Raw genomic sequence first — 21847 nt, 5'->3', positions numbered from 1 at the left:
AGCAGTGAACCTGGCTTAGTTTTAAGGTTTGGGTTTAACAACTGTCCGCTTTGATGTCCCATGTGATTTCTCGGTGTGATATTGAGATGGGTTTAATTAGGCAGGTATGCGAGGATCTGTGGGAGATTTACAATGCCAATCAACTTAACTGTTATGACTGACAACCAATGGGGAAATAAAAGGCTATAAAAACTGCACATGCACACAAACACCTACCTGTGCTGTGCTGTGCTGTTTGTGATGGGTTTATCTCTGTAGACACCTGATGCTGGTTCCATAACCTGAGTGACAAAAAGAGAGACAGACAGTCAATCAAGAACATCAGGGCAGCAATGTGTGTCATCCGTTTTGAGGTCAGTAGTTAAGGTCACTTCTCTGCTTACATTTTCACTCCGTATGTCCGTTTGCCTTTGCGTCTCCTCTTTCCAGCTGTATCCGATTACTCCCTCTAGACAGTGTTTTCAGGCTACTTTACAATCAAGCTTCCTGTCACTCTCATCTCGACTGCATTCTTCTTTTACACAGTGATCTACTTTTTCTAATTATCAGCAGCTGGAGGGGTTGTTCCAGAAGAGTTCAGGTATTTGTGCCACTGTATGTGTGTGTGTGGTCCATTCTCGTATCTGCACCTCCTTCCTTCAGCATCACCACTGAAACCAATGTGCAACCATGGGGAAAATTAATTTCTTATGACTTGACCGTCCTCTCCAACCCGCTTCCTCCTTCCAGCCCGTGTCCTGTGTAACAGTTTCCATCTCTGCCACATCCAAAACACATTCTTTCTTTCCACACTCCATCCATCAACAACCTTTCCGTTTTCTTGCCCGAATCTTTTGTGTCCTTAACCTCCATTACTATTCACCTGCGGTCTCACCTGGCTGCATACATCAAACTGATGTATGCAGGCTGTCAGGAGACTTGAACAGGAAAGTCAAAAACCAATCTGGCAAGTGTCTTTTCTACACGAGCACATTTAAAATTTTCAACAGGTGCATACACTCTGATTGGATCTTTTGATGTGCATTCAGTCCTGCATGAAGATGATGTACACAAATACACACAACACAAATACACGTATGCACGCACACTGATGAAAGGTAAACTATGCCTTGACTTGCAGCATTGAATGCTCAATTGAATTCCTTAATATCTAGTGCTTCCTTTTTAATAATCGCTTCTAACATCCAAAGTGAGATGATAAAGATTTCTATTTTCCATTGGATAAGAGGTATGCTTTTGATGTTAGTGCAATTCTGAGCTGCTCCTCTTCTTCTTTCTATGCTCTTTTAAGATAATATTCAACCAAACACAAAGAGGTGAGCTGTAAAGATTTAATATGCCACCATTATAAAGTCGGAGCTTGACAAGCTTGTGTGTGAAAATTGAAGCACATTTTGGTGACTAAATATGGCATAAAAGTAATTGTATGCTTCAGCACTGGATTCCACTGTAACCAACGGCTCCAAGATTCTTTGATTTGGCTGTGTTGAAAAACTTGATTTTTTTTCTGAGATGCTTCAAACAAAGACTGAGAAAAACCACTGACTTTTTTTTGCTTTTAAATAAAACTAACTACACTTTTCAAGTAAGGAGGTCAACTTTCAGTACTCAAAGACAGTTTCGGATGGTGTCTTTTTGGTATTGAGCATCACCCTTGTAATGGTTACTTAATATGTTTTTTATTGAAACATAGACTTTCACCTAGACTAAAAAAATTAGACCAAACATGCTGTATAAAGAAACCAACAGCAACAAAACCTGCTTCAGAGTGAAAACGGACAATATAATAACCACAGCAGGACTCGAGTAGGGTATTGAACTATCCGTCAGCACAATTATATTGAGTTTCTCACTTCACAACACGGTCTTTATCTTCTTTTAACAAAAAGAAAAGTCCCCAGTAAGACACACACGTCCACACAATGTTTCCTTTCCATCCGTCTTTCCAACTGAATCCCTTACAGTCGTTTTCCCTTTCTCTCCCCACATCCATTTTCTGCTCATCCCAAACTTACTTCCATCTATCACCCCCGCTGGTTGGCTCTTGGTAGGGTGCCATGACACTCCCCTCAGGGAGCAGAATTCCACCATCCATCCTCCAACTCCAGCTCCCCATATATCTCGGCGGAAAAGTGCACATCTTTCTCCGTCTTCTGCCCAAACATACCGATCTGGAGAGTTTATGATGCCACCATCGACACCAAACAAACTTTTCAACAACACTGAGGCATACAGCTGCAAAAAATGTTTTTCTGCATGTAATTGTGTCACCATGTGATGTCTTAAAACCTGTCCATCTGTCCATTTATCAACACTTGATAATGTCATTACTACAGCTGTTCCACACACAAAGGGCATTTGATTAAGAAACAATTTAGTTAATTCTTGCCCGTGGAGTTTAATGTGTTGACCATGACAGCAAACCACAACTTGAGGTGATTCAAATGTCTCACCTGTGCTAAAATGTCTAAAACTCCTTGTAACAAACTGATTTGGTTTAATGTGTCCACAACGCGGCACGTCGAGGGCAGCAGAAGAAGCTGAGAACAAATTACACAAAGCCAGACAAACATATCGTACACACAAGCATGCATAGTTACAGAGATGCATATACGCACAACCAAATGCTTGCTCGCATCCATTTCCTTAACAGTAGCATAATCGTTGACATACATCTGCGACTAGTTTAATTACTTACAGTAATTAATCAGAGGCTGGAGCTACTGTACCAACGACGCTCTTCTCTCCGTCTCACCTTTTCTGTCTGGATCTTTTTCTCCCTCTGTCTCAAGTGCTTTAGCAGAGTGTATGTCAACCAGCATGCCAGTGTAGTATACAGAGCAGCGAGCTATATTATGACTGCCATCACTTGGGTTGAAGAGTTTTTTCCCCACAACAAAGTGACCCTTCGAACCCCGTGTCCAACCCATTTTAAACCCCTTAGCTATGATTTCTTTGTTTTCGAATCGTCAGCCGCACACTGTTTTGGGAATTTTTCTTCCAAACCCACATCACATCTATCCAAGCAAACCAGTTTTCTCCCGCTCTGTTCAGTCAGCTAATTGAATTTGCAGCTGACTTTTAATTAACAGCAGGACTGATTTGCATAAAGTCAGATCATTTGCATATGGCCGCAGCCCCTCCCCCATACGTGTCTGAGTGCCTGGCACGGAGCCAGGAGCGAGGGTGGAAACTGAGAGAGAAATAAGGAGGGAGGAAGGGACGGATGGAGCAGGAGGAGGAGGAGGAGGAGAAGGTGAGGTGTCTGCCAACAAAGAGGAAGAGAAACGGCAGATGGGGGGGAAGGAGGAGACAAATGGGGACAAACAACAACTCACGCCAGGAGATGGGGGAGTGAGCGAGGTAGACATGTAAATACACCGTGACACACACACACACACACATACACACACACACACAACAACAAATATATGCACAACGTGATCAGCCACATGCATTCACACAAGGCACCACAGTTGTCACGAATATCTCCACAGATTTTGCAATCAGGTAGGCTAATTAAAAAAATCAAAAGGGGGGAAAAATAACATGATGCTAAGGAGTTATACTGATCTTACAAACAGGTGCTAATTGTTGGCACATTGGTTTTATGCAGATGAGTTGGGTGGAATCGTAACTATGAGGTGCAATACAAATCAATGCATTTGTCAAACAATGAATAGATGGATGCTGCAACTTAGGACTGATTTTACTGTCTGGTGAAAAAAAGACTAATATCAGACATAAAAAGCTCCTCTTCTGTTAGGACGAAGACAATTCACTTCTAAATATACTGATGCACTGCTGTAACCAACTCTTGCATATTCATGCATTCAGACATTACCCAGGGTGAGCATTCGTCAAAATGCTTCCTGTCCAGAGGGCTCGTTCTGCTCTGATAGGTGCCATCCATCACACTGTGCCAGGTCTGACCAATGAGCATGCCCATATCTATTAATACCCAACCCGTTACGCTCAGCAGTGGTCCGTCCATCTACCTAGTGATATTGTGTGAGGGTGGATCACACGCGTGCATCTGCGCAGCGCTCTGGCAACAGACCGGCAAGCTATTAAGTTGTCACTGAGTATTAAAACAACTGGCACGGTGCAAACTGTACACGAGCTGATGTACACAACATGCATTCAAGCCGTTATATCTCCACAACATAAACACCTGAAATACAACTCTGCATGTACGCAGTCTGCAAGCCAAAATAGTTTCTTTCTGTCTTTGAGTCTCCAACTTCATTAGTATCCATAAAGCATGCAGCTCATTAATGAATATCATTAAAGCAGGCGATGAAGCGCTGGGTGGGTGCCAACAAGACGACTGCTGGGTGGCATGCAGGGAGGGGACGAGCCACGGCCAGAGCGAGTCGAGATGCAGCTGCTTCTCTCCCATTTGTTCCCTGGGGACATGGAGAAGAAGGAGCAGGAGAATGTGGGGGTCTCAAGTTATGAGATGAGGGTTCAGCTTTACTAGAGGGTCGTGCCGGTGGGTGTCCCAGGCGTGTGCCATCTGAACAGAGGGGAAGATGGGACACGGCAGGCGCCATTTTGAGGAGCTTTGCAGCAAGTCGCCATCTTGGAAGTCCTCTGCATGGTAAAAATTGGATTTTAAAAAGAAAAAGAATCAAAACCAAAACATGATTTCATTTTGACACGGTAAAAGCTGATTGTTCGGTCCCATGACCACATTAACTTTGCTGTGAGAATTTGACTTATACGAGCTACTGGCGTTTCAAGACTTGTTTCTCTCACATGTACAAAGAGTAATGTCACATTAGTTGTCTTTTCGTTTCAAGTCTGAGATGAAACTAATGTCACTTTGTTTTGCACTTTATTGACACAGAAAATATCTTCATGCTGCTGTTTTTTTTTAACAGCGTTCAAACATGCAGACGATTTAGCCTTGTTTCTAAATCACAAGTCCTTCACCTGCCAAATAAAACTTTGAAACATTAAACTTACTGGCAATGAAGATTTCACACTTGCCAACTATCATTGATAATATAGTGTCAAGTAACAAGAAGACCATTTCATAACAAAAAAATTGTGTGCAGCCAAAATGTAAAAACCAAAAAAACCCCCAAAAAACCACACCTCCAGCTTAGACTTGACAGTTTCTGTAAAAATCCCTTTGGACTGATTCCATCGAGTGAGAAGTGCTTTAAAAGAAATAAAAATATGAAAATCACTAAAACTTTAGCTGTCATTACTTGACATTCGTTTGTTAGCGCTGGCTACATTCTGCTGCTCCATTACCTCAAAAATGCTGACGTCTGCACGTCCTCGCACCGATCAACACGTCTTGTCTGGAGCTGAGGACACTTCTTCCCCCATCTCCCTCACTGGAGGAAGAAAAGACTCACTCATGCATCCAAGTAATTAGCCCTAATCAGCTATGCACGGACCTAGTAGGCAGCCATATTGATTTCAGAGGCTAATCAAGGAAAACCTTAATGACATGGCAATTAAAGTGCTCCAGTAAGTGAATTACACCTGCGGATAAATGCAATTGGGCTCCACTGTAGCAGAAAATTATCTAAAATGTTGACTTCTACTGTGTATACACTCAGATTTGACACACTTCAGTTTATACAGGAGTTTTAAAGGGCAAATGTTCTGCAAAAAAAAATTAATTCAAGAAAATAAATATTAACAACTTCAATCTTTATTTCTTTAAAATAACATAAAGGAAAATTTGTTATCAATAATACAAGTACAAAAATGTATCAGAACACAGACGAATATACAGGACAGAGCATGAGTGACAGCTTAGGGAATTATATATGGGTCAAAGAGACAAAGATCCTCGGTACATTATGGAAGATAAGAAAAAAAAGTTGGCTGGTCAATGGAAAACTAGATTCTTATTTCCAGATAAGTGACTTAAAGGGACTGAAAAATGTCTAGATGTCATCAAGCTGGCACCAACAAACCTGCTCTCTTTCCAGTTTCAGCCAACTAACTAGAACAACATCCCCCAATAAATAAGGCACTGCGATGGGCCCAAAAGTAGGAAAAGTAGGAGTGTGACTGTGTGTATACGCGTGTGAATAATCTGAATAAATGGACTGCAACTGTTGACAAATGTTCACATTTCATATCGTGCATAAATACTTTTCATCTTAAATCACTCTTAAGATATTTATATGAATAAACAATGACATTTATAACTGGGAATTTAAAAAGTTGTCAAGGACCTGACATCTGTATTTAACAGGACACGAACATATAGCAGTTAAAGCAAAACCACAGGTTGTGTGAAAAAAAAGAAGATAAAGTCAAACATATGATGTGCTGATGGATAAACTTTTTTTGTTTAAGTATGGGGAGAGAGCTGGATGATGCTGCAGCACACACACTGTATGTGTCACATGTTAGCAAAGCGCTGCCGGGCCCTCCTCCAACAAGCTCGGTCATCGACAGACTTTGTAGTGATCAAGTGCAATAACGACCATCATCACTTGTCATTTGTTGTGCATGAAGACAGAAAACTTCTGTTGTGGCAAAGTAACAGCAAAAAGAAAACCACAGAACTTGCTAAAAGAAAAGTGGACGACATTAATATGTTACTGATTAATGCAACTATGACACAGAAACATTTTGTCAGTCCATCCTGTTTGGTAGAAACCAAAACTCTTGGCACCACAAATATTAACTAAGATCTGGAAGCAGGTAAAAATCAAGCTGCAGCACATTACGAGGAATTAAACTTCTCTTCACTCTTTGTCAGCAATAGTGAGAGGATAAGGTTTGTTAAAGAGGCAATAAACTGACATGAACAGTCCGCTCAGCTGCTGAAAGTTGCGGAAAATAAAGTCCCTCCGACAGGCTTTTAAGTTTCTATCCCACCTGTAATGTAGGAGCTGGAGTGGAAGGAAGACTGTCATTGAAGATCAAAGTCTCATAAGAAATGAGTGACACTGCGATGGGGCAGCTGGCGTCTACATCTCGTGGGCGGCCAGATGATGTTGCGGGATACCGTTGGCATGAGCCACCACCGTGTTGTTCTCATTGAGGCGCCTCACACGGTACATTTCATAATGGATGCTGCTGGTGATGTCCTTAATGTTCTGCATATGGGTCCTAAAGACAAAAACACACGTATGCACAGTCATGAAGCTTTACAGTAATGTTTCAACAGCAGCCTTGACTCAAAAGACGCGTGGCCTATTGTTACTTTTCATTTCACCAAACCCTGCTGTTCCTACACGTCTTACATTTTGATTCAAGATAATCTCAACTAGTTTGGAAGCTAATCTTCGTCCAACTGAACTGTGATATGGAAAGTTGAAACCAAGAGTGTACTCGCAGCGTGTCCACACAGAAAGCATTTAAGCCGTCTTTCCGGTTGTCCGTCTGATGTGTGACAGTACATGTATGCTTCTGTCTTAATCAATCCAGCTGTCTATAAATGTGGCTTAACAGGTCACGTGTTACTTGCACTGCATTCCTGTAATCATGCCCCAAGTGTATTTTTGCTCTTCAAGTCTACTATCCTGCTTTTTGCTGCAATTATGTAAATGGCTGTAAACGGACAAAATGCCAGGCCGATACACTTTAATAAGAGGGCAAAATGTACTCACCTGATGAGGAGGTCCCGTAAATAGGCGAACTCACAGTGGGCTATGTTCTCAACTGCAGGAGAGAAAGAAGTCTTCAGTTATCAGAAACAATCAAAAGTGAGTTTAAAAAAAAAGGCAACAGGTGTGAATGGCAAGTGTGGTTTCCTGAACAGTCCACCAGGTGGAGTCAGTGATCTTAGAGCAATGATCCGACACACAGGGATGCTGTGTGTCATCTTAACACTCAGATGCCCTCATCCACTGCACATCTCTGATGCTTTCATCTACTTAGAGTCTTTCTGAGGAGATACGACTAAATGCATAAAAAATTCCCACCAGACGTGTTTGTGTGCGTGTGTGTGTGTGTGTGTGTGTGTGTGTGTGTGTGTGTGTGTGTGTGTGTGTGTGTGTGTGTCCACACAGCACACTCAGCAGGAAATGAAGATTCCTTTATGAGACACTCGATAGAGGGGTGGTGCCTCCTGCCTGGAGTGGATAGCATAATTAAATATTGAAAGCCCAATAATACAGTAAAAATGAATGTTAACAATAAAGGAGAAAGATATAAATGCTGACAAGATTGGTAAACTGGTAAAGCTGAAAATGTTTAACTCTTGAACAAAGCAAAAAAAAAAAAACACATAACAAAAACACACAAACAACTTTCAATGACGAGGTTCACCTTTCACTAGATTTTTATAAAACCGAATTAAAAATAATTACAGCCATAACTTTCCCCACATCCTCTACACATCGTATTTCCTATCTGAGCATCCACAGTGTATCTGTTGTTTGTGATACAAGGTTGCTACATCAAGTAAACAAATCAGGCCTGTGTCTGAAGAGGCCTGAACCAGCTGCACGGCACACGACTGCAGTCTAGAGACTAAAAGAAGAATTGTTTACAGTGACCGACTCCCTTTTTTACTCTTCTTCTGAATATTAACACATCTAGTCAATGATGAACATGCTGCGGTGCCGAAGGTTTATCAGAAAAGGGTAAAAACAGACTGTAAGAGGAAAAAGGAAAGAGAGAGAGCGAGAGAGAGAGAGAGTTGTACCTTCTATGGTTCCCCACTTGGTCTTCCTCCCCAGCAGCCTCCTGCCATTGACCTGGTACTCCTGATCACTGCCCACCACAGCAAACGGGATCATCTCCTGCTCCGAGGTTAAAAGTCACCAGACAATGGAGTTAGAAATGATTTAGGTGTGTTCAAAATAACACTGAATTAATTGAGTGACACAGTCAGAACTCCTGCCAGTAATGTTACACATCTGTTAAGAGTCAGTGCTTCAAAATAACACCCTCACCCTGATCTTTTCGTTAATCATTCTGTCCTCTGCGTCCTCGTCAAACTCCTTCTGTGGGTACACATCGATCCCATTGGCTCGCAGCTCTTCCCTGATCTGTTCAAACACACACACACACACAAACAACAAATCTTTAAGCCACCACAGTTTCAAAAGGATACAAACTAAGGCTTTTAATAGCAGGAATAATTAGTCAGACAAGCTTGATGCAGCCTTAAGAGACATTAAACAAATGTACCTAACTCTGCACAGCGCGCAGATTAAAGTGGTATTAACACTAATCTACACCAAAAGTTTCGGATTAGTCGTTACCAACTGTCTGTATACAAACAAAACAGAAAACCTCACAAGAGGGATGCCTGTGTGTAAACCTGTGTTTGCTAATGAGGGAGGGGGAAATCCTTGAAGACAAAGCCAATAAAATCATACACAAGATGCAGCCTTATTAACTATGTAAATGCTTGGAGAAAGCAAACACATGAGAGTGGCAGAGAAATACAGAGATGTTCTTTCTCTGTGAGGAGAGTTCAAAAAAAGAACAGAAGAGAAAATTGAGATCAAATTAGTACGGAAATCAAATTAACGAGACAAACGGAGAGAACAAATAGACGTTACCTTCTTCTTGAAGAAGTCCCTCTCCTCCAGCGTGAGTGTATCTGCCTTGGCAATGACGGGGACAATGTTGACCACCTTACTGAGACGTCTCATGAATTCTACATCAAGAGGCCGCAGACTGAGAGGGCGAGAGAAAGAGACAGCACGAGAGAGAGAGAGAGAGAGAGAGAGAGAACAGGGAAGCAGAGATTAGATGTAACAACAGGAAGGTGAAAGTGTAGCACAAAGCTCTCACAGCAGGGGGCAGATGATCCCAACTATTCTCCCAGATGGAAGAAAGACGAACACATCTACAGATCACACTGCTCACCATGCACTATTATACAGTGTGTAAACAGCTGCTCGATAAGGTTGAAGGGACTAGAGGTCCATTTAAGAGGTGAAGCTTGTCCTGCAGTTTGAGAAGACATCTGCATTTGCCGAGCGCTTCGGATTGTAGCCCGGCTAACAACACTCTGACAAAGACCGCTGGTCGTCAACGACAAGTCTTGTGCGCTCAAGTGAGAGCAGAGTGTAAAAGACAAAAGTGCAAAATTGATTGCAAGCCCCCAGACACACACAAGACTCTCTGTCTCACTCGTCCTTCCTGCCTCTCTCCCATTAGGCTTTTTAAGGCAAACCCCGAGCAGCTGCTGGCCAGACCATGTGACATCTGCAGTGTTGGATCAACATGAAACATTGCTGCTTAGAGACAGGGGGCCATTTCACACCAGCCCCCTGCCTGAGTAAAGACAGGCCATTACACAGCAATTAATAGAGGTGCAGCACTTGAACAGAGCTCTGTTAGCGACTGTCTTTGTGCGTGTGCTCAGGAGAGGCTACAGTCCACAGCTGTCTCAACGTTTTCCCAAAACCCACTGCACTCGGCTACAGTTACACGATGGGAAAAAAAAAAGCAATGAATTGCATGGTGAATCTATCACTTGATGGACACATGAGAATGTGTTCTCCCTCCCCCTGATTTCCTCAGCTAGTACACTCAGACCCCCTGAAGCTCCGATCAGCGCAGGGCTGAACCGAGTGCGAAGAGGTGGGGGCAGATTAAGCAGTTCGATCAGACCCAGATGTTTGTGTCTGTAAGAGAGCCAGAGAGAAACTTGGGACACTGTGCTGCTTCAGGGCCTGGCGAGAGCAGCCCATCTTTCCAGTGCGTGCGTGCGTGTGTGTGTGTGTGTGTGTGTGTGTGTGTGTGTGTGTGTGTGTGTGTGTGTGTGTGTGTGTGTGTGTGTGTGTGTGTGTGTGTGTGTGTGTGTGTGTGTGTGTGTGTGTGTGTGTGTGTGTGTGTTGCAATAGTGTTCTGGGATATGTTGCCTCGTTCTGAGCAGAAAAGTGTTGGGCTGGGAGTGTGTTCAATAAGAGGGGGAACAAAGGAGAGATACACGATTCTGCTTCACGTCTAAAAACTTGAGAGTAAACAAAGGCAGTGTGTATCAGTACAGGCAGACATGGACAGGCGAGTTACTGTCTGTAACAATAGCACTTATTGAAGTTTTATTTTCATTTCATGTAATTTGTATTGTCACACAGTGTGGCTTATTTTTTTTTTTTTTTTTTTTTTTTATAAATAAACACCTTAAGTAATTGTAACGTTTGTTCACAGGAAAACTCCACAGGATGCCTTCAAGCTTAGTTAGCTGGCTGCTGAGGTAGCTTCATATTTACTGTACACAAGCAAGGTTTCAATCATATCAACAAGTCCTGGCCAGAAAGGGAAGTGGTTTTAGAAAACGTGGAACTTTCTTTGGAACATTTTTTTTAAATATTAATATATTTTTTTAGTTTCTAAGAAAGTAAAACAGAGATTTTGCTGCTTAATCCCTCTCGCCTATGAACACCATCACTTAAATATTTCATCTGGTCTCAGCCCTGCAGTACCCTTCTGTAAAACTCATGTCACGAACTTGGGTGTTATCTTTGATTCTTTAAAAAAAAAAATTAGAGCAGCAGATTAGATCTGTTTTCAAAGCCAGCTTCTTTCAGCTTAGTTTTAACTAAGGTCAAGCCCTTCCTCCTCGTCTTTAAAGACCTTGAGAATCTCATTCATTAATTAATCATTTCTAGGTTGCACTATAATTATTTATATGCTGGTGTGAGACAAACTCTCGTATCCTGGTTGCAAATGGTTCAGAATGATTCAGCATGAACCTGACTGGTGCACGTTAGTGTGAGCACATTTATCCACTTGATTTAAAAATTGTACTATTTGTATATAACTGCTTAAATGGAGCATCCCTGGCTTCTCTGTTTGACTTGTTGCATCTCTACCCCTCATTGCTCACTAAAGTCCCTGTTGTGCAGCACTTAGGTCAACCCTTGTTGTATTTAAATCTGATGTGAATTGACTATGTATTGAACGAATATTTGGTCGTTCATGTGTTGTTACCAGTGTCCAGTTGGAGGAATGAAATATATGCAGCAGTGGACTCTGGAGTCTGGGATCCTTTTCTTTCTGTTGATGTTGATTTCCTCCTGCAGATACGCCTCGTACTGGTCGTTAATGAACTTCATGATGGGCTGCCAGCTAGGCCACAATACGGAGGGGGGGGGACATTAAAAAAAAAATAGGAAAGAAGTAAGCAACATGGAGGTAGAAAAGGAGGAGAAGGGGTAGATGGGTGGAAGGAGGAAGAAGGAGGGGCTCAGACAGACAAACAAACAAGGGGAGGGGGGGAGATAAGGACACAGCGAAAGAACAGGAAACGTAAGACAGGATAAGGAAAAACAAGGAGAGGGTGATATGGTTAGATTCTGGTGTCCATTTCATTGCTTACATGTTTACTGCTGTGATGATGAAATTGTAGCATACCAGTTCTCATTGTTGATCTGGTCCCCAAAGCCTGGTGTGTCGATGACCGTCAGCTTCATTCTCACTCCCTTCTCCTCGATGTCTGCACAACACAAACACACGAGGCCTGTCAGCACCAGCGCAGCATACAATAAACACTTAAAGGAGCAGTGTGTATGTTTTAGAGCTAGTGTTTGGTTTGTCCCTTCTAGGCTGCTGTAGAAACACGATGGTGAAACAGCAGCGTCCGTGGAAGAGGACCTGCTCCTTGTGTGATATTAAGAGCTTATTATAGTTAGAGAAAACACAATGATTGTAATTTTCAGGTGATTATATATAATGAAAACATAATTATTATTGTAATATGTATTTTCTTCATATATATCCCCCTAAATCCAACACACTGAACCTTTAAACCAAATGTTTTTGATGTAAAAATGCAACATAATCCTGAAAATCCTCTGCTGATCTCTCTAATGAAATTTATTTAGAAACTGATTAGAGGAGATAGTTTGTAATAAAACAGCGACAGGGGATGTCATGAAAGAACTAGAATTGAAGAGGAAAGAAAAGTAGAGATAAAGAAGGATAAAATAAATGAGCAGTGAAACAGAGATGGATACAAAACATTCAAAGGGAAGAGTCGAGCCGTTGAAGAGAGCCTTACCATGACTGATGGACTTGATTTCAATTGTTTTGGGGATCTTCTCCTGGGCTGTCGCCAGCACTGACTTACGGCTGACTTTAGACTTGAACAGAGTGTTCATCAGAGTAGACTTTCCCAGGCCACTCTGTCCTGTAAACAAAGAGGCAGGCAGTGAGACAAAAGCCTGCTGCAGTGACTGCTTGCACTGTAGGTCCCCAACAGGTCACACACTGGTACTATGGTAAACCCAAACATTGTTGGGCCAAAGCAGTGCCAAACTGCAGTTGTCCATCACTGCCAGCAAAGCAGTTGTCTTAATGTACACCGGGGAACCACAAACAGAAAAGTTGTATATCTTCCTTAATTTTGGATCAGTGCAAGACACTTTTTAAACAGATGATTACATTAATACCCTAGTTTTCTTTGAAGGAGATAATAGTGTCGAAGCTCATGTGGTTAGCTGATAAAATGATATCCATCTGCATAAAATGGAAAGGTTATAAACTGATGACACCATTTGTGACCCTTGTACACCATGTGAACGTCACCGTGGCTTAATGAAGATGAGCTTAAAGGGGCACAATGCAGTTCAACTTCAGGTTAAGTCAACACCGAGAACATCACTGATTTATGGAGATGCTCTTTCAAACACAGTTGCACGCTCGGGCAGTTAGCAGCACACTTTACACGCAAATATTGAAGTTTAAGGCTCGTATGCATTTTATCTGCTGCAGTATTTTGGCAGAGTTGATCTCACTGTGCAGTGTTAACACTCTCTGTCACAGCTACAGTGTCCTCTTCCAAAATCTTACCACTAACAACCATCACAACAGTGTATTGTGCTAAAATCCAATGCTTGACTTCTATATGTGACCAAAGCAGAGCAGATTTTGTTTAAATTGTGTCAAACTATATTTACACACGTTTTTTTCCAAACGACAATTACAAAAAATCATTAGCAAACAAAAACGATGATAAATGAATAAGAGACACCGAAAGTGTTGACAGTCCACTGACCAATAAAAAAAATTCCTCTTTTCCGTTTGTCTTAGTCATCAGATACAGGCTGCTTTTTTCCACTTCTTCCTTCTCAGGAAAAGTAAATCTACCTGCTTTGAGTATGTTGCTTTAAACGTTGCTTTAACTGTCATCCTCCAACTACAGCACTTAGTCATGTATCTGGAAACTCTGGAGACATTTCCCCATTCATAAAGAGACACTTTTAAAACAGCATCAATCCTCTCTACTCTGCACTCATATTTGTGGTTCAATGTAATTTCACCTGAATGCTCAAACCACATGGAAATCAGTTTTGTTTACCACTGCCTCTACAAGGTTTCACAACCAAATCTCAGCCCCGGGGCTGCTTTTCAGGAAAGCTTATTTTATTTGAGGATGAAACACAGACCGACTGTCGCGACATCATCCAGAGGAGACGTACAGTAGGGGAGCAGGGGTGGCTTTTATGGTGGCCCATCTACTGTTGAGGTGTGTGTGTAATTACCTCCTGTTTTAAAAAGGTGGCTAATCACAGTGATCAGGACTCAATGAGAAAGTCCTACTGTGTGTGGCTACTTATTAAATTGAATTTGAGGCCTATACTTTTTTTTTGTCAAAACTTGATTAGAGAGAAAAGCATCCTTTCTGAATAACAGGACTCATAAGAGTTGGTTGAGGTTGTTTTGAGATAAACATACATTCAAGTGTATTAGTAAGATGTTGATACTAGATGTAAAAAAAAACATCAGAGTCTGCTTAGATGACAAGGCTCAGAGAATATAATTGGGAAAAAAAAACATCCACTTGTTCAAAGTACATTATTATGTATGCAGACTTACGTCAGGTTTACAAACCCTGAAACAAGTAGACATGTCCAGTAACAAGCATCCATTAGCAAGAATCCCCACTTCTAAGTTATATTTTATTAGTCCTGACGGAGAAATTCCTTCTCTCTATGTGGCCATTATTAAATATTTAGGAGCAGCCATCCACAGTGAAGCACCAAGCTATTAGATCCGAACCAAGGCTCCGGATTTTATTATGATGAATCAATTTGATCTGGTTAGTTCTGGTTTCACACTGCAGTGTTGCGAGCACAATAAAGAACTTTGCATGACAGACCTACATGGGCTGCCTCTCATACTCGACAATGATTGGTTTGTAGACAGGCATGCATCCAACATAGGCGTGATGTCAGTAGCTTTTCCATTTGATTGGAGAAAAATAAATGAACAGATTCCTTTCATTGCCACTATAATATTATCAATGACATTATTAGCAACACCAACTTCAGCGCAGTAGTCTAGACTAGTTTGAATAAAATGATATTGTCCTAGACAGGTAGATGCAATGACTGAAGCAATCCTTCAAACATTGGTCACTTTGTTTCTGTATAAAGCAGTAAGGTGAGTAGTACTTATTATTACACTGACTGATAGGACAATAAGAAAGGATAACGGCCGCCATGGTACCCCTTTATACAAAATCAATGGACAAGGCAGAGAACTTTGTCTCCTCCTCTTCTCGTGCTACTGCGGCTCATTTTTTACTTATCTACTCATTCTTTTTCTTCTATGTTCAATGGGTGACGAAACCTTAGTTCACACGGTGAACAAACCAAACAGTGCTCAGTTTGATCTGGACCAAGGCCACCTCTTTTTGTCGGACTAAATTCTGGTCCTTTGGTTCAAGGCTGCTTTCATACCTGCTATTTTGGTTCAGACCAAATGGAAAAAGTCAGAGAGTCTGGACCAAAAAGGTAGGTTTTAAATTACCATCAGTCCAGGGTAATGCCAGGAGTAGTTCTAATACCAAACATGCAAATGTGAACTTCTCACTGTACTACGGTACTATTTGACACAGTCATGCACTATCAAACTAAATCTGGACATTTTAGTAAGTGCGAACATGCTCTACTTACCCACAACCATAATGTTGAGCTCAAAACCCTGCTTCATCGCCTTCCTCCTCATCTGCTCCAGAATGGCATCAATGCCGACATAACTGAAGTCCACCACGGGGCCACCGGGCTTCTCCCCGTAGAAACCCACTGCTGGGGACACCATAGCATCAGGCACCACCGCCTCAGACATGGCACTGCTGTTGTAGCTGGGAAACACTTCTGGTCCTGATTTGAGACACAGAAGGAAAGAAAAGGTTAGAGGGACGTTGTTGTGGTGTTTTATGACTAAAAGGAGGAGTGGGGAGAAGTGACAGATAATAAGCAATGCAGAGAATGTGCAAAACATGGTTATGTAAATAGAACGAGGAAGTGGACATGAGAGGTGCACAGCTGAGGAGAATATTGGAAATCAATTATGCAGCAGGAACTCCAAGAATCAAGTTTGAGGAAATACCAAAAAGCTGTAGTAAGCTGTTTAAAGATGACTTTTAATGACCATTTTATGTGTTTGTTTGACAGCAGCAGTAGAGATCGACAGGGGGAAGAGAGCAGAGGAATGACGTGAAGGAAAGGCCTAGCTCGGTAGAACTGGGGAATCGCTGCTCTGGCACCCTGACTGCTCGGCTATCTGGTTTTGTTCTATAACTTCATAATCAACTACTTGATACATGAAAATCATAATACGCAGTATTTACTCGGTTACGCTTGGGGTGAATCTGCTGGAGGATTGGAACCAAAGTAGTAAACCGGTTTAGCCGCCTGCTTTTTAACCAAACATCTTTCAAAAACACTGAGAATCTACAGACATTGTAGCAGCACTGTGAGGCTGTGCTCTGAGCTAAATGTCAACATGCTGAAGGGGTGATATTAAGCTGCTTAATATCATCTTAGTTTAGCATATTGGTATGTGAAATTTGCTGCTTGGGAATGAACACAGTCAGCTGAGGTTGATGAAGGTGTTTGGTTGTGATTAAGAATACAGCAAATTTCCATTTTGGAAAGTCAGAGAATCAACAAAATCATCATCCTCTTGGCCCTATGGACATGTGGATGAAATCTCACAGCCATCCATCCGAAGACTGAAGAGTTTCCGTAAAAGCCCAAACATGTCAACCTCATGGTGGCACTAAAGGAAATATGAGGGAACCTGACACGTTGGTAACATTCCCCCTCTGTTCATCATACATTTCCAGGTAATCCATCTAGGAGATATTTAGTTATTTAAGTCCGGACCAAATATGGTGGGATTGACAGACATTGCAACGCTGCTGAAATGGCTAAAAACATCGATTGATTTTCAAACAGAGGGGACGACTGGTCACACGCCAGCAGTTTCTTGACTAAACAGAAAAAAATATTAGAAAATATACTCTGCAGTATTAAAGTACATTGGACTTGGAATCCAGTTATCCCTGCAGTTTATTTTGAAAATGATTAGCTTAATGTCCTTCTGTGGAACGCCTACAGATGTGTCTAATCACAAGATAAATATTCAACTTTTAATACATTCACTGCAATCTGTGCATGCAGACAGTGACTGTACCTCTGTAACTGTGTTGAGTCAGTGTAGGTGAAGAATTTACACGACAGTGTTTATACCTGTATGTATGGTAGTTCATGTAGCTGCTACCCCTTCACAAGGCCTCCCATTCCCTCGCTCTGTGTAGTGCAGTGTTACTGTCCTGTTAATGTGAGAGTGGAAAAGAGGGACATTGCTGAGGCTGAAACCTGATCCACTCACAGCTAGCCTGGCTCTCTCTCTCACACACACACACACACACACACACACACACACACACACACACACACACACTATACGCTTGAGTTTGCGCATTTAAACATGGTGGTTGCCATGACTTCACACACTCAGCCTTTCCTTCATTTGATCACACAGCTGACCTGTAAGCACACACATGTACAAGCACATAAAAACATGAACACACACACACACACACGCATGTACAAGCACATAAAAACACGAACACACACACACACACACACACACACACACACACACACACACACACACACACACACACACACACACACAGTCAGCCTGCCAAGAATTTAACAGCTCTTGAATTCCAACAAACTCTTGGCCTGTCACAAGGAGAAAAAGTCCAGACAACAAGCCAGTTCACTCTAATCACTCGAGGACTTAAAATCAACAAGGACGGGCACCTCTGCTGGTAGAAAAGTCCAAATATACCCTTCAGCCTGGCATCGTATTGATTAATGGACGAAGAAAAAAGACGATGAGAAATAACACTGCTGTGGAAACTCAAAACTAGTTCATGTCCATGAGTCTTACTGTTATAATGTGCTCCATTGTGTGAATCCATGTGTCAAAGAGACCCACCTATGGAAGCAGCTCTCCTGGCCTCTTTCACCACTTCCCCATCCTGTTCCAGCAGTCAGTCAGCAACTTATTGCGACTCACTGCCCTCCACCTCTGCTCCTCCCACGTTCCCATACCTCTGCTCTGCTCTGCTTGTGTCTTTTTCTCTCTTGACCTCACCCTTTCCTCCCTCCTCACACTGACTCTGTTTGTCCTGTCATCAGCTTCCCCTCCACACTCCGTGTTTTATTGTCCCTCACTTTTGACTCCGTCTTTTTCTGTTGTGACATTCGCCTCCTTCCTCCCTTCTGCTACTCATCTGGCTGTGATCTTGAACATTACATTTATGGTGTATTTCTAAACTCCTTTGGTTTTCTTTTATCGCCACCTCATAGTCTTTAATCCTCTGCTTGCCCCTGTCAATCTTTCTCCCTCTCTCTCTGCTGTGCCTTTGTGACAGTAATGTGCTGTAAACAGAGATGTTGGCCAGGGGCTAACAGGCAATGTTGCAACAACAGAGCTCCACCTGAGGCCAGATCAAAGGCATCAAAGGAAATGGACATAAAATGAACTAGGTTAACAGACACGCGAGATACAATATCTGCCTCAAAAGGTCTCTCAAATATCTTCCAACAGCAGATACATCTGAAAAAAAACTGATGAGATACATTTTCGGAACAAGTTAAACAGTCAAAACATCTTTTTAGTGCTGAAACATATAAACGATTAACTGATTGTCAACTATTCCGACAATCGATTAATTTGTTTTCAAGAGAAAATGGCAAACATTCAATTGTACTAGCTTCTTCTCTGGGAAGAGATGATGTTCCTTATTCATAATTATGAACGGAGTATCTTTACAGTTTGGACCCTTAAAAAAGCAGTCGAATACATCATCTTAGACTTCAGAAAACTTAAGGTCAATGCTCCCTTATTTTCTAGCATTTGACAAATAATCAGCCCATCAGCAGAAGAACTGTTGATGAAAATAATCCATTGTTGTAGCTGTATGTCGCTCAGATTTCTAGATGCAGTCTCAGCGTAATCCAGAATCCCAACAGTCTAAAGCTTAAACATATTTCTCCAATTCTCTATGCACACTTCCCATTTTATGTTAAGTGTAGGTTTAGAAGCATGAGAAAAATAATGGACTTCATCTGGATTCACTTAATTAGAGATAAAATGGGAAATTTGATTCTGTAAACTGGCCCTTAATCTCTTATTTAAATTTGTGTTATTGCCCAACCCATGCTGGCATTTTAGTAAAAAAAAAAGAAGAAGTTCCATTTACAATTACAGTACCTGTATGTGATATGAGAACATCCTGAAATAAGTGTCTCATTTCAGAGAACAATGCTGTTCACATCTATTGTATCAAATAGCGATTGGGTGGAAAAATACTAAAGCCAAGACAGAGTGAATGGAAGAGAGATAAAAAGAGTAGAAGCTGGTCACTAGCTACTTTCCCAGACAGAAGCAGCAAAGCTCTTCAAAGCATTGTTAACTGTCCTTCATCAATGTAAACCACTAATTTTCCCAAGTCAAAATCGAGTCAAACACCGTAATACAACTTGGCAAACATGCAACATGCTCAGGAACACAAAGTCCTGGACCACTACTGTGGGAAACCCAGCTCACGCCAACAATGGAAATAAATCACTTTCATTCCAGGTAGTAAACTGTCATTAACTTCACTAAACAGCAGATCCCACAATGTAGCGATGTTGATACAAAAATGTCAAGCTGCGAGTGAATCTGTCAGCGCTGTTGTTTTGAGAGAGAGTCAAACCAGAACTGAGAAGGACCTCATAGTAGCCTGCATTTGGACAGACTGACCATTCATCAGGCGGAGGTATTCAGTACCTTCAGCTCTTCCATGACGTCTTGCCAAAGTGCTGCAGACCTGTAATGGTTCTTAGCCAGTAAACACAGGTGTCAGGACACAACCAGTTGGAGCGCAGCCCTGTAAATGTTAAAACATTTGACCTCCGCCTGTAAAACGTCTGGCCCTGGTGACTTACCAGCTGGTGGATGTTACCCCAACCATAGCAAACGCAGTGGCCCAAAAAATACCCACGCACGTCAGGTCAAAGAGGGATTTAACAGATATATGAATATGTATGTTGGCTGTTGTCATATAGAATTAATCTGGTTTTAATGTAAATGTGGGCTGAAGGAGCCTCTCTCAGCTGGAGGTCGACTGGCTCCAGATTCTTCTCTCTTTTTTTTTTTTTTTTAAACAATCATGCTGAACAGTTTCTGTTTCACACTTCTGCATTTTGTGTAGTTTCCTCATTGCCTTGAAGGGAAAAGGGGAAGTCATGCATTTCTGTGCACCATTCACACTGAAGCGACATTTGGATGAAAACGTGATGACATTTGGGGATATATGTTTGCTTATGTTGCCATTAACTGTCAATAAAACATGGTCAAACTGCACAAATACAGTAACAATGAAGCAGATTAGCTCAGATTTAAGCGTTAACCAATTAAGGATTTGGATTTCAGAACTTTTTGATTGTTTACATTGTAAAACGTCGTTCATGTTGTGGAGAAATATTTTATATTTTTCACCATGTTTTCAAAGGCAATGAATCACCTCACAATAACTTTCCCATTCACCACACATCACTGATCTAAGAGTTAATCATCCCTCAGCTCTACTTTCTCAAAAGTTTTTCCCCTGTATCACGTCAAGTAATGGGACTGCATGGATAATGTGCTTCCTGTAAGTCTGCAAAAAAGCAAAATTAATTTTAGCAATTGGAAAGCAAAGAATGACTCATTGGACTTGCCATGATGCTGTTTTCAATTACAGGCACTAAAGAATAATTTTTTTTTCTTGCTTCCAGCGGTGTCATATTGCTTTGCTTTTTGTAAATGTGGCACGCAGTCTCCCGTACCACAAAGCATTTAAGAGAAAAGAGGAACAAGAGCAGGGAGGAGAAAGAAACGTGGAGAAAGAAGGGCAGACGTGGGAGATAAGTGGGAGATAAAGAGACGAAGCAAAAAGGAAGAGGACCATTGAGTAGGGGGAGGTCGGGGAAAGGAGGACAGAGGAAGGCATGCAGAATAGAGGAGGAGGGGAGGAAAAGGAAAAAAAAAATGTGTGGACAGTAGAGTTTGTGATTTATTCCTCTTTTTGGCCTGGGGCATTCCTCACTAACTACACACAGGCCTCCAAACTGGGATGTAAATACATTTGAAACCAGCTAAACATGTTCCTGTTCAGTGCACCGGGATTTTCAAAAGCCACTGAAACTACGAAGAATTATAAAGAAAATTGTGACTGTGTCATCTATGTTTAGTGGCGATGTGGTCAAAACCACTGAGCTGTGCCTCAGCTGTCCGGGGTGTTGATCTTGACAGCGTGGCGAGCAGGTCAGAGGTCATGTTCCCAGTTTAGGTTGGAGAAGAGCTGCACTGAGGTTAGTCCCTGTATGACAAAGCAGTGGTTTGATCTTTTGTACAAACAGACTTGAATCACCAGAGAGGAATCCAGAGAGAAAAAAGGATTTGAAACTTGGACCAGCTTTTGTTATCTAGAGCAGGGACTCACTCGCCGATTGTATAAAATCTTTCCCTTTATTTAAACACTTTTACAACTGTGGGATACAGGATGAAGAAAGTTACCCACTTTCTACCGTTTTCTTTACCACAAATACAGTTTTGGAAACTC

The 21847-nt window shown here is 41.7% G+C and overlaps 1 protein-coding gene across 5 annotated transcripts in view; it reads right to left on the bottom strand.

Moving 5' to 3' along the window:
- Nucleotides 1-5651: 5651 nt before the first annotated feature.
- Nucleotides 5652-21847, bottom strand: part of septin9a (septin 9a) — a 72533-nt gene continuing 56337 nt past the window's right edge. For all 5 annotated transcript variants that reach the window (XM_069149213.1, XM_069149216.1, XM_069149215.1 and 2 more), the window contains 9 exons: nucleotides 15849-16055; nucleotides 12950-13078; nucleotides 12304-12385; nucleotides 11881-12018; nucleotides 9498-9615; nucleotides 8883-8978; nucleotides 8633-8729; nucleotides 7593-7644; nucleotides 5652-7092 (listed from right to left, as the gene is read on the bottom strand). In XM_069149213.1, the coding sequence (XP_069005314.1) occupies nucleotides 6951-7092; nucleotides 7593-7644; nucleotides 8633-8729; nucleotides 8883-8978; nucleotides 9498-9615; nucleotides 11881-12018; nucleotides 12304-12385; nucleotides 12950-13078; nucleotides 15849-16055 (1061 nt within the window). In that variant the 3' untranslated portion in view covers nucleotides 5652-6950. The remainder of the gene's footprint in view (nucleotides 7093-7592; nucleotides 7645-8632; nucleotides 8730-8882; nucleotides 8979-9497; nucleotides 9616-11880; nucleotides 12019-12303; nucleotides 12386-12949; nucleotides 13079-15848; nucleotides 16056-21847) is intronic.

The sequence above is a fragment of the Embiotoca jacksoni genome, unplaced genomic scaffold, assembly GCF_022577435.1.
Source record: "Embiotoca jacksoni isolate LCO1_2020_lvr unplaced genomic scaffold, fEmbJac1.0.p SCAF_15, whole genome shotgun sequence".
NCBI classification, from domain to species: domain Eukaryota; kingdom Metazoa; phylum Chordata; class Actinopteri; family Embiotocidae; genus Embiotoca; species Embiotoca jacksoni.
This window is presented reverse-complemented; position numbering and strand designations above follow the sequence as displayed.